Below are 13,270 nucleotides of genomic sequence, written 5' to 3'. Positions count from 1 at the left end.
TTCTTCTAAAATGGTTATTTTATCAAGCTCCTATGTTTATGTTCAGTTATTTTACAAACCCAATTCCATAAAAGTTGGGACACTGTACAAATTGTTAGTAAAAAAGGAATGGAATAATTTACAAATCTCATAAACTTATATTTTATTCACAATAGAATATAGATAACATATCAAATGTTGAAAGTGAGACATTTGGAAATGTCATGCCAAATATTCGCTCATTTTGGATTTCATGACCGCTACACATTCCAAAAAAGTTGGGACAGGTAGCAATAAGAGGCCGGAAAAGTTCAATGTACATATAAGGAACAGCTGGAGGACCAATTTGCAACTTATTAGGTCAATTGGCAACATGATTGGGTATAAAAAGAGCCTCTCAGAGTGGCAGTGTCTCTCAGAAGTCAAGATGGGCAGAGGATCACCAATTCCCCCAATGCTGCGGCGAAAAATAGTGGAGCAATATCAGAAAGGAGTTTCTCAGAGAAAAATTGCAAAGAGTTTGAAGTTATCATCTACAGTGCATAATATCATCCAAAGATTCAGAGAATCTGGAACAATCTCTGTGCGTAAGGGTCAAGGCCGGAAAACCATACTGGATGCCCGTGATCTTCGGGCCCTTAGACGGCACTGCATCACATACAGGAATGCTACTGTAATGGAAATCACAACATGGGCTCAGGAATACTTCCAGAAAACATTGTCGGTGAACACAATCCACCGTGCCATTCGCCGTTGCCGGCTAAAACTCTATAGGTCAAAAAAGAAGCCATATCTAAACATGATCCAGAAGCGCAGGCGTTTTCTCTGGGCCAAGGCTCATTTAAAATGGACTGTGGCAAAGTGGAAAACTGTTCTGTGGTCAGACGAATCAAAATTTGAATTTCTTTTTGGAAAACTGGGACGCCATGTCATCCGGACTAAAGAGGACAAGGACAACCCAAGTTGTTATCAGTGGTCAGTTCAGAAGCCTGCATGTCTGATGGTATGGGGTTGCATGAGTGCGTGTGGCATGGGCAGCTTACACATCTGGAAAGGCACCATCAATGCTGAAAGGTATATCCAAGTTCTAGAACAACATATGCTCCCATCCAGACGTCGTCTCTTTCAGGGAAGACCTTGCATTTTCCAACATGACAATGCCAGACTACATACTGCATCAATTACAACATCATGGCTGCGTAGAAGGATCCGGGTACTGAAATGGCCAGCCTGCAGTCCAGATCTTTCACCCATAGAAAACGTTTGATTTGGTGCATCATAAAGAGGAAGACAAAGAAGACCTAAGACAGTTGAGCAACTAGAAGCCTGTATTAGACAAGAATGGGACAACATTCCTATTCCTAAACTTGAGCAACTTGTCTCCTCAGTCCCCAGACGTTTGCAGACTGTTCTAAAAAGAAGAGGGGATGCCACACAGTGGTAAACATGGCCTTGTCCCAACTTTTTTGAGATGTGTTGATGCCATGAAATTTAAAATCAACTTATTTTCCCTTAAAATGCTACATTTTCTCAGTTTAAACATTTGATATGTCATCTATGTTGTATTCTGAATAAAATATTTAAATTTGAAACTTCCACATCATTGCATTCTGTTTTTATTCACAATTTGTACAGTGTGCCAACTTTTTTGGAATCGGGTTTGTGTATATACTGTATATATATATATATACACACACACAGTAAATAGCAGTTTAATGCAAGATCGATGTAAATAAAAGCCTAAATTAAATTTTGTTCATTATATAAAATGATTGTATCTCTTCACAAGATTTGAATTAAATGCTCAATTCACATGGATTAATTTTACAATGCCTTTATGACCATTTTGGATCTTCTGAGTTTTGGTTACCTCAACTTTCAATGGAGGGACAGAAACATCTCAGGTATCATTAAAAATATCTTAATTTGTGTTTTCCTATGGGTTAGGAACGTCATGAGGGTGAGTAAATGATGAAAAATACTTTATTTTTGTGTAAACTAACCCTTTAAAGCACCACAAGAACATTGTCATGATGGAAAAGAAACACTATGCCCGGTTCTATTAAAAATGTTTGTCTGAGAACACTGCATGGCTGTGCACTTTTTGAGCTTAGAATGGGGTGTTCACACTCGCTGTGTATATTATATATATTGTGTTTCGGATGCTGGTATGCTGTTGTCCTCACCAGGCTAAAGTTAGATTAACAAGAACTGGTTAGTCTCATTTGGGAAAATATAATCATGCAGCTTTGAGATGAAGCTTTTCCAAATTTCCCAAACATGGCCTACCAGGATGCAGGGCTTCCTGTGCACTGAGCATTGGGCTGGTGCGGACTATGTTGATCATGCAGCCCGGGTTACGTCTGACTTTTTCCACCAGCAGGGAAAGGTTCTGAATCTGTGCCTGGAGGTCATAGATCAATGAGCCCTGGATGTGCAACAAGGTCGTGGCCTCGGCGTAATGATCTTCCAGCTCATGCAAGCGCTGCTCAATAGATGAATTATTACGGTTCTTCTCTTCACTCTGTGAACGGCCAAATAGACAAACATCACGACTCCCAGTCAAAAAAAAAAAAGTGATGAGAATAACAATTCCTGTTAGCTTTTGCAAAATGAGACCTTCTCAAGTGGCTGCAGTGCATTGTGTGCATTTGCATAAAAGGCCAGGAGAGGGAGAAGCAGACAGGATCTGCTCGTGTGAATCATCAGCTCATTTAACAGCATGAAGAGCTTAAGGGTGCATACTAATGAAGGCACGTGGAGAGCGGAAAGGATTCTGGTGTTAATCTTGTTAGCACTCGGGTCAAGGAGACTTTAGGCTGAAAACTGTCAAGCCGAGTTGGCCGGAGCGACAACGAATACCACGGTATTTAAAGATTATGATATACCATGGTATTTACATAGTACTCCAAGGTACAGTACTTTGAATAATACTATAGCTCTACCACTCTTAAAAAAAGGACTATAGAGCTGTCATGCTACACTACATGAGATGATAATTCTATGATAAATTATTTAATACACAAGTTTCACAATTTGAGTTGAATTACTGAAATAAATGAACTTTTCCACGACATTCTAATTTATTGAGATGCACCTGTGAAAACTGTCAAGCCGAGTTGGCCGGAGCGACAACGAATACCACAGTATTTAAAGATTATGATATACCATGGTATTTACATAGTACTCCAAGGTACAGTACTTTGAATAATACTATAGCTCTACCACTCTTAAAAAAAGGACTATAGTGCTGTCATGCTACACTACATGAGATGATAATTCTATGATAAATTATTTAATACACAAGTTTCACAATTTGAGTTGAATTACTGAAATAAATGAACTTTTCCACGACATTCTAATTTATTGAGATGCACCTGTATGTACAGTAGTGTAGGAAAGTTTGACTCATTCTACTGAATCGGTTCGTCCTAAACACCCTCTCCATCACACGTAGCGTCAGAAATTCGAATTAGACTACTGAATCGGTTCGTTCTAAACTGTCCTCCCTGTCATATGTAGCCCTGGAATATTAAATTTAGTTAAGTGTATTGGCTTGTTCTGAACGTCTCTCCATTTATAGAATGCAGCATTTTTTTTAAAAATCGTTTCAAAAATCGTTTAATTGATTTGTTGTGGTCTCAATGAATAGATTTAAAAAGATTCGAGTCTTGATCCTCTACATGACATATTTAGGTCTTACAGCAGAGTTTTCTAATTTATCCATTACGTATGCACACACACACACACACACACACACACACATAACGTTATATATACATTTATCACTCTGCTAAAGTGAAAGTAGTAGCAGTTGAGCCAACAATCATGGAAACAAGGCAAATCCACAAAATCCACACACCTGGAGTTCTAAGACTTTGACTCGATGACGATGGTTGCGAAGCTCCTCCTGAAGTTCGGACACTGTCTCCCGCAGGGCCAGAATCTGTTGTTTGCGTTCCTCGTTCTCATGAAGCCAGTATGAAACTTCATCCGTACAGCGGAACATGTCTGGGCAGCGCTGGTCGTCCAGCTGGGGTAACGTGGCCATGAGTCGACACATGCCGTCCTCCAGGACCTGATTGCTGTATTCTCCACACTGAGCCGTACTGACCTGATGCGTGTGCAGTGAGCGGTCATCATCGCTCGCACCTGTTGCCAGAAACAGTACGGCCAGCAAGAGGGGCGAGAGAGGCCTGCCCTCCATGTGATCGCTTCGGCTGACCCCCCTTCCCACCTTGTTGGAAGGACCCTGGGGGAGACTGCCAGGGTACACGCTGTCTGACCTCCAGTCTCAAGTCTTGAGGAGAGCTTGTCACACAGAAACACTGTAGATGTGTCAGAGTCACTGTCCAGACTCAGTCATCACCTTTTCCGATGCAATTCACCTGAAAACAAAACCAAAAGAATTAAACTAACTAATGAACTAACCAAATAAATATTTAGTTGTCCTACTAGCACTAAAAATAAATAAATAAATACCAAAAAGCATTAAATAAATATTTTTGCTGTATTACAATGTACTTATTTTTATTTATTAGGCTATTTAATCATATTTACATATATAAATACTAATTATTTTAATTCATGTTTAGTTTTACATCATATTTTATTAGAATTTATTTATTTAGATATTTATTTTATCTTTAAAATGTCTTATATTTAATATACTGAGTTATTTTATTTCGTGATTGTTCATATATCACATTTTATTAAAATGTATTTATTTTTCTATTTACTATTTTTATATTTTTTATTTACTTGTATAAACATGCTACTTATGTTTTCATGATTATTTATATCATATTTTATTAGAATTTATGTATATAGATATATAAATAGACAGACAGATAGATATGATTTTTTATATTTATTATTTACTTATATAAATATACTATTTTGTCATTATAGTTTATACATCATATTTAATTAAAAATAATATACACTACCACAGTTACATGCAATAAGCATGCATTCAACTGCTTATTGGATTAATATTGGACATGGACATCAGAGACATGAGAAATCAAGCTAAAATGATTAGGTCAGCTTTAACATCACGGCAGCAACAGTCTATGTAGCACCACTTATATTTTCTTCTGAATGTAAAAATCAAATTATTATTTAGCACTTTCTAATTCTTATTCAAACTTTCTTATTCAAGGGCTTTGCTCAAAGATGAATCACAGTGAATCACTACTTCTGGGGCTCAAAGAAATATAACTTTGGATTATAAACTGAGATTTATAAGCGTTAAGTTATGCAACCCACACAGTTATGTCACCACTTGAAAAAGTTCGGTGAGATTGTTCGTGGTCTATGATAATAACAGTAGGTCATTTATTTCAAGCACTCGACGGTGTGACATTTCAGTGCACTCGTGTCAGAAAACTACAGTGGGGACAATCCTCTTCTGGATCATCCAAATGCTCTCTAGCAAAAAGAGCTCTCGTGTGGTTCTGGGATTTTTGCTCACAGTTCTTGTGATCATTTTGACCCCACGGGGTGAGATCTTGCATGGAGCCCCAGATCGAGGGAGATTATCAGTGGTCTTGTATGTCTTCCATTTTCTAATAATTGCTCCCACAGTTGATTTCTTCACACCAAGCTGCTTACCTATTGCAGATTCAGTCTTCCCAGCCTGGTGCAGGTCTACAATTTTGTTTCTGGTGTCCTTTGACAGCTCTTTGGTCTTGGCCATGGTGGCGTTTGGAGTGTGACTGTTTGAGGTTGTGGACAGGGGTCTTTTATACTGATAACGAGTTCAAACAGATGCCATTAATACAGGGAACCAGTGGAGGACAGAGGAGCCTCTTAAAGAAGAAGTTACAGGTCTGTGAGAGCCAGAAATCTTGCTTGTTTGTAGGTGACCAAATACTTATTTTACCGAGGAATTGACCAATTAATTCTTTAAAAATCCTACAATGTGATTTTCTGGATTTTTTTTCTCATTTTGTCTCTCATAGTTGAGGTATACCTATGATGAAAATTACAGGCCTCTCTCATCTTTTTAAGTGGGAGAACTTGCACAATTGGTGGCTGACTAAATACTTTTTTTCCCCACTGTATAGGTCAGCTGTCAATAACCTCACTGTACTGAAGATGCTCTCTTGGGTTTAGGCTTAAGGGGAAAATAACGTGATCTGTCATAAATCTCAATGTGATATTTGAAATAAATCCCACAAACATGTCCCTGCTCTTATTAGAGGTCAGTCTGATTGTCCTGATTAAGGCACAGGTTAAGGTGCTTTGGTGGCTCGTGTCACTTTTCTATGTGCTTATGTGGGTTCAAGAACTGTGAAAACATTTAACCTGGAAGAAGATGGGCATGCTAAAAATAGTTGATGTTGGTGTCGTGTTTGAGACAATACCAACCTCATCTGGGCGCATTTATTCAGGAAATACAATTCTCACTGAAACAGCTTGAATAAGCAAGTCACAGTTAAAAAATATCTGCATGTTATTGCATTAGAAAACATCAAACCAAATGCAAAATTGAAAAGAAATAGAAAATGATGCTGTGCACAGTCCTGCCTATCTAGTTCAGCAGGTGAACTCAGGAGGAAAAACGTGCAGGGAATGCCTTGATCTGACCCAACACCTTGAGCAGACCTTTTAATGCTGCAGTATCACGTCTAAGCACCTTGTGTCTCTGATCCAAGCCTAGTGCACTAGATCCAACAGAGAAATATTGAATATGCCAAACCACATTACAGAGCAATGCCTGAGAGCCTCATGTCCTGCAGCATGAATAAAAGAATAACACTGAGAATCAATCAGACTGATAAAGCGTTCTATGTCTTTGCAGTGACATTTTGATTAGAAGTGTGAATGCAGAGTATACATCTGTTTGTTTGGAGGGTATTTGATTTACCCACGACTCCACACCTCATGCATCACACCATCTCACTTGAGAGATGCACTGCTGATACACTACACTATGTAACGTGCAGAGCTAACATGTCATCAGCAAGTAAGCTCTACAGGGAAACAGTGACAAAACTTCCTCTTTACCTGTTTCAGTGGTCGGAGACGTCTTGTTTGTCTTCTGGGGAAATACAGACGCATGCTGCCATCCTCGCTCTCGCTCTCTCTTTCTACACCTTATGTGTCGCAGGATGGCTGATACGGTGGGCATCTTATCCTTATCCTGTATAATTGGATTCCTGATCAGAAGAAAGAGAGGAGAGAATCCAAGCGCTGAACTACTGCCACTCAGACTGTCCTTACTCTATACGTCTGAACAATTACAATAATTGATGCACCAAATTATGTTTGTTTAGGAAAAGGACTACTGCATCATATTTGATCAAATATCCAAGGCCTTTAAATTCATGATCAAAACTTTGCTAAAAATCTGTTGTACACAATTTACTAAATGCTTTCTGTCATCTGATTGATACTTTTTTAGTAAATAAAAGCCTTTTACTGATTTATATAAAGTAAACAAAAGAATAACATTTATATTGTTAATATTTCAAGATGAACACTTACTGGAATGAAGTATAGCGTAGGTTTACTTGATTATCCATATTACTAGAGAAATCGTTAAAATATGAATATCAAATATGATTCATCAGGCTTTTGTGGAACGTTTATTTGTTCATCTCTCAATCATTATTGCATTGCATTAATATATGTTCTGCTCCCACAGTAAAAACTACATGTGCATTTTATGTAAGTGGAAAGATCTCATTGATTTACAAGTTGTCAGAATTTCATCTATACCGTTTGGCCATGTAAATATCAGCAAATTCAAAATTGCACATTTTTGCTTAGTTCGAATAAAATTGACAAAGGTCAGATTTTTCTCTTTTAAACACACGATGCTAAATTAACATGAATTTCAGAATATTTTAATATTTAGTTTGTCTGGATTGAATGACAATTTATTTTGATAATTGAATTTGTAATGGGAAAAAAACATTTTCTAGTGGTCGCAGCCTTTTGGACTTTGCTGTATGATCCTAAGTTAAAACTGTGAGTGAGCATCATGTAAGGTTTGTTGTGTTTGTACGGCCCTCTAGAGGATGTGCTTTCACAGAGAGAGAGACGCTTGAGATCCTGTTAACTAATTATTCTGATCTTGCCATGAACCGAGGTTGACTGCTATTGACAGGAACCCAAATTTAACAGTTGCACCATCAGCACATCTGATCTTCAGTTCAGTTAAAGTGCACCATCTGCTCATCCAAAGCAACTCACATTGCATTACCTGGGAATTGAACCTAACACTGCCTTCGCGAGTGCCATGCTGTACAGTTTCAACACAAATAACGGTTCCAAAAAGGTTTTCGCAGTGATGCCGTAGAAGAACCATTTTTGGTCCCCAAAGAACCTTTCAGTGAACAGTTCTTAAAATAACCGCTTTTTGCCAATTCAATAATCGAAAGAAACTTTTTCCATTATAAGGAAACTTTTGTGGAATGGAAAGGTTCCATGGATGTTAAAGGATTTTTCATGAAACTATAGATGCCAAAAAAGAACCTTTATTTTTTAAGAGTGTATGAACGCCACAGAGTTTCTGCTGTCGAATTTCTATTGTTGTTTTTTTACCTTTATCTAGCTTTCTAATTTTTTAAAAACAAAATATCTCTAATTTCAAAGGTCCCATAAGCTTTTGACTATTAGAAGGTTTTATATATTCAAAGAATTCTCTGCATGCCAGTGATATTTTGGTATTATTGCTATCTTTTTTAATATTTTTAATAACATTTTATTTTTATATTTTCTGTTTTCACTTTAATTTTATGTAAAATAATTATTAAAATATAAAAATGTGCATTTTTATTAGTCTTTTTTATTTATGAAATATTTTTTGAAATGTTTTTATACTTTTTTTATTTATTAGTTTTAGTTATTTTAGTACTTCATGTTAAACTAAACAAAAATGAGAAATGAAAACAGCAATGATGCTGTTTTTAATTTAAAGTCTCAAGTGTTTTTTCCCCTGAATGACTAATTAAAGTCACTCTTTTCTTCTTTTGCAGTGTATTAATTTAAGTGAGTGGAGAAAAAGGAAAAAAAAAAAAAGTAATTGATTTATCACAAGTTACCACGACAACACAACATTAGCTTTCCTCCATTGTTAGTAATTAAATTTTCTACAGATGGGGCATGAATGGGCTTCATTAAAAAAGAAGCAACAAAGAGATGAGAAACTAAGTTAGAAGAATTGTTCAGCTTGAGCTAAGCACTTAAGATATTGCACATCTGCTCAGTCTGATCGATTTGCACGCTGCTTGTATGTTGTTCCGATTGACAGGGAATTTGTGATGTGAAATTACGTCATTCCATCTTAATTTCCTGAGTTAATTTTCATTAAGTTTCCAGGTGTCTCAAATGACATGAGTAACAGAATCGCAGTATCTGATCCATATTTCACCTGCCACTTCCTGTGGATGTTTTAATGTGTCAAAAACAGAGGTATGAAAAAGTATGAATGGTTTGTTTTTTATTAGTAATTTCCCCTGTGCACCCCCCTCACACCTCCCCCACCTCAGCAGAGACCCACCTGATCATCTTCCAGCCTCGAGGGGTTGCCACGCACCTGTGAGTATATAAGAGAGCAGAGCTCATTCAGAAAATAAGAGCGAACAAGAGAGAAAGAGAGAGATCCATTCACATACACCCGGAAAAAAAGTGCCAAAGGAGAGCAGTGGAGGTGAGCTTGATAAGAGCTGGAGACCCAAGGAAGAGTCAAAGGAGGAGATTCAGAACCATAGAACCCATCTATAAATTCAGAAAGGTAAGAATATGGAATTTGAATCATTCTGCTTTTGAACCATTGAATCACTGGTTAGTACTGTATCTGCTTGTAAAGCTTGATTTATGAACAGTGTCAAAGAAAATGTGTCATTTACATTTTTAATTTGAAATAAACAAAACATTAGAAAACATATTCCAAATTTTAAAATGGAAAACAATCTGTTTTAGAGTATGTGATACAAAGTGAATTCTAGTTAAAGACAAAAACTATAGATTTTGATGATCTTGAAAATGACTAAATAATGATTATTATTACTAATAATTATTTTTAATTAAATATTTTTGTTGTATTTTTAACAAAACATATACATTTCTATTTTTACAATTATAAAACTTATTCAGATTTAAAAAAAAACAGCTCTAAAAACTGTAATATGTAAAATAATAATTGATTTGAAATATTATTGTTTTCACTATTAATATCATTTATTACTATATTATTTAAAATGAATAAATAATTATTGTTGTAATTAAAATACATATATTTTTTTTAAATACATATGTTTTGTATTTAAATGATCATTATTTGTTATGAATATTATTACGGTTATTATGAATGATTAAATAATTTAGTTTTATTTCAAACAAAACATACATTTTTGTATTTTTAAATACATTTTTGTTTTTCATTTAGTTCTATAATAATGTGCAATATTCTAAATTCAATTACTGGGGGGAAATTGAAAGAAAAAATATTATAATTAATTTGATATGGATGACATGGTGAAATCATCAAACAACATCCAATAATGTTATGAACAAACCATTTTAATTTCAATAATTTGATCCACTCGGTCTGGTTAATAAAGAAATACGATTTGAATAGACTTTTTTCTTCCCCTGTGAAACGGTATAATATCTAACAGGATCATCCGAGGCTTTTGACTAATTCCGGACTTACTGAATCATCATCCCTACCAAAACCAATTTTTGTGGACTTTCATGGACAATCTTACTAATGAGTTTAAAACCTGCAAGACTAAAGAGTCTGTTAACTGCAGCTGATTTATTTCAGCTCTTTTCCTTTCATCTCTGACGCCACACAGCGGCTGACATCGCGCTGTGATATTAATGGACCTCACAGATCTGTGTGTCATGACATCATCATTAAAATCATAAAAGGTCACGTACCAATGAATGAGGAGAGTAGATACAAGTCTCCAAGTTCACTTCTCTTCTTTAGAAGCATCCTGAACAGTCAAAGTTCTGAAGAGACATCCGTTTCTCGTAACTGTAAGTGACCTGCTCACACGGCATCATTGTGTGAGGACAGTCTGAGCGACTCTGATCCATTCAGTGCAATCAAATCAAAGGTGATTCAAGTAAAATACCAGAGTAATAAAACTCGTCCTTGATTTTATATATAGCTCAGTATCAGCCGTTTTCTTTTCAGCTTTGCATTCTGACTCATACGAATGATACCTGAGGGATGAAAGAACTGATCTTGTCTTGTTTCGTGTTTTCAGATGCTCTGTCCTTCCTGGCTTTTGGCTGCAGCAGTCTTGTGTTTTCACAGTCCATATGTAGACGGCCACTGCTTGGATTTGATAGACTGCATGGGCCTTAAAACCAATGAACAAAAATGGGTAAGATTCATAATAATAGGACTTCATAGATTCTATTAAAGATTAAAAATCATATACACTACTGTTTAAAAGTTTGAGTTCGGTTGAAAGAGGTCTCTAATGCTCACCAAGGCTGCATTTATTTGATTAAAATACAGTAAAAAAAAGTGTTTGTTTGATATTGTGAAATATCATTACAACTTCAAACAAGAGTTTTCTATTTTAATATATTTTAAAATACAGTCCTTAAATGATCATTCAAAAATGTTCTTATATGCTGATTTGGTGCTCAAGAAACATTAATGTTGAAAACAGTTGTGCTGCTTTATATTTTTTGTGATAAAATTGTATTTGCAGGAATCTTTGATGAATAGAAGGTTCAAAAGAAAAGCATTTATATGAAATAGAATTGTCTGTAACATTATAAATGTCTTTACTGTCACCAATTTAATGTATCCTTTTAGAATGAATGTATTAATTGCTTAGAAAAACTTTTAAATGGTAGTAAGTTATTAAATTATACTATTCTGTCTTTGCAGTATATATATAAACACATTTATATAATAAGCAATCCAATAAACAATCATTTGATGACATTAAACTCTCATTAAAAAGTAATTCATTCTAGAAAAACAAAGGAAACACATCAAAAGGAAAAAATATATTTCATAAAAATAATTAAAATCTTTTCAGGCATAATTCTCAATTTTTTAGCCTATTGTGGTTTAAAAAATAAAGGAAAATAAAACAAAACAGTATATTAATACAATAATGTTTTCATACACATGCGCATAAAACGTTTACATTATTATTATTTTTAATTGTATGAGATTCACCCAGTTATGGTATAAGGAATACATACAAAAAGATTCAAATCAAACTATTTGAATGCACCATAAATGAGTGATCTATTAAGCTTTGTTTGTTAATGAAAGCTACAGTCATGGTTAACATGCATCTGCATCCTCTCATTCTCTGTCCTGACTGTGCAGCAGTGTCTCAGGCAGTGCAGATCTTCATCTGAACAGCAGAACAGTGAGGAAGAGAGCCTCAGTTTGGGCCTGCTCTTATCGGCTCTGTCTCCTGATTCAATCGAGCTCCAAGACGCCACTGGAGAAGCCCCTCACAATGACGAGAGGAGGTCTTACTCCATGGAGCACTTCCGCTGGGGCAAACCCATGGGCCGCAAACGCCGACCCGTCAAAGTCTTCACCAACGGTGCTCTGGAGGAGGAGCCTGAGGAGTCGGTGGAAAGTGTGCGCGTGGAGCGAGGGCAGAGCGGCACGCTGGACGTTCAGCCGAGGAACAACGCAAAGAGCAAAGGGAAGTATCGCATGACCCATTTCCGCTGGAACGCCCCACCTAACAAGCGCTACGGAGGCTTCATGAGGCCGTATCCAGATCAATCCCACAAGCCCCTGCTCACGCTCATACGAAACGTCATTGTTAAAGACGGACAGCAGTTCAGAGATTAAGAGAGGAGAGAATAGACAATATTTGGTGTCAAAACATTTAAATGTGTAACATACAACCTCAATTAAAAAAAGCTTCCTCTGAACATTTAAATTCTTGACAGGGCATGAAACATTGTTCTATGAAAGAAAGAAAAAAAGAAACTAGCCAAATCACTTATATATTAAAGTCAAGGTATCTCACATGATATTTACAATTCATTTAGACACCTGACACCATAACAATCACCTCTGGGATTTAAAAAGAAAGGATATTCAGAAATGCCAGGTATTTGTCTACCCGAGATAGTTTTACTGTAATATACTGTACATGAAATACATTAAAATGAATTTGCAATGTCGACAGCTGTGGATTTCTGTGTTTGGAGTCCAACAACTGCTAATTTGTGGATTGTCAGTGCCACAAATCAGCGGCACAAAAATCAGTGCCGATCTTAAGACTTCTGGGGGTCCTACGCAAAACTGTGTTTGGGGGGGGGGGGGGGG

The 13,270-nt window shown here is 36.2% G+C and overlaps 3 protein-coding genes across 5 annotated transcripts in view; 1 reads left to right on the top strand and 2 right to left on the bottom strand.

Moving 5' to 3' along the window:
• Nucleotides 1-11,234, bottom strand: part of LOC107549701 (angiopoietin-related protein 7-like) — a 19,246-nt gene extending 8,012 nt beyond the window's left edge. The window contains exons 1-6 of one of the 3 annotated variants that reach the window (XM_016230883.1): nucleotides 11,170-11,234; nucleotides 10,879-10,989; nucleotides 9,494-9,529; nucleotides 6,994-7,145; nucleotides 3,842-4,367; nucleotides 2,269-2,503 (exon numbers count right to left, since the gene is read on the bottom strand). In XM_016230883.1, coding sequence (XP_016086369.1) covers nucleotides 2,269-2,503; nucleotides 3,842-4,186 — 580 coding nt within the window. In that variant the 5' untranslated portion in view covers nucleotides 4,187-4,367; nucleotides 6,994-7,145; nucleotides 9,494-9,529; nucleotides 10,879-10,989; nucleotides 11,170-11,234. Of the gene's footprint in view, nucleotides 1-2,268; nucleotides 2,504-3,841; nucleotides 4,368-6,993; nucleotides 7,146-9,493; nucleotides 9,530-10,878; nucleotides 11,032-11,169 lie in introns of those variants that run through there. The other 2 variants (XM_016230882.1, XM_016230880.1) reach the window with 2 other exon arrangements.
• pomcb (proopiomelanocortin b) lies at nucleotides 11,200-12,794 on the top strand. Its single transcript, XM_016230884.1, has 2 exons — nucleotides 11,200-11,333; nucleotides 12,305-12,794. The coding sequence occupies exons 1-2, from the start codon at nucleotides 11,214-11,216 to the stop codon at nucleotides 12,785-12,787; spliced, it is 603 nt and encodes a 200-aa protein (XP_016086370.1). The 5' UTR covers nucleotides 11,200-11,213; the 3' UTR covers nucleotides 12,788-12,794.
• The window catches only part of efr3bb (EFR3 homolog Bb (S. cerevisiae)), a 46,027-nt gene continuing 44,017 nt past the window's right edge, over nucleotides 11,261-13,270 (bottom strand). Inside the window, exon 25 of the mRNA XM_016230877.1 lies at nucleotides 11,261-11,309. The gene's annotated coding sequence lies outside the window, so the exon portion shown is untranslated. The remainder of the gene's footprint in view (nucleotides 11,310-13,270) is intronic.

This window comes from Sinocyclocheilus grahami, unplaced genomic scaffold (assembly GCF_001515645.1).
Source record: "Sinocyclocheilus grahami isolate Dianchi unplaced genomic scaffold, SAMN03320097.WGS_v1.1 scaffold378.1, whole genome shotgun sequence".
In the NCBI taxonomy this organism is placed as follows: Eukaryota; Metazoa; Chordata; class Actinopteri; order Cypriniformes; family Cyprinidae; genus Sinocyclocheilus; species Sinocyclocheilus grahami.
The sequence above is the reverse complement of the archived record's forward strand: the minus strand, read 5'-3'. Positions and strand labels throughout refer to the sequence as shown.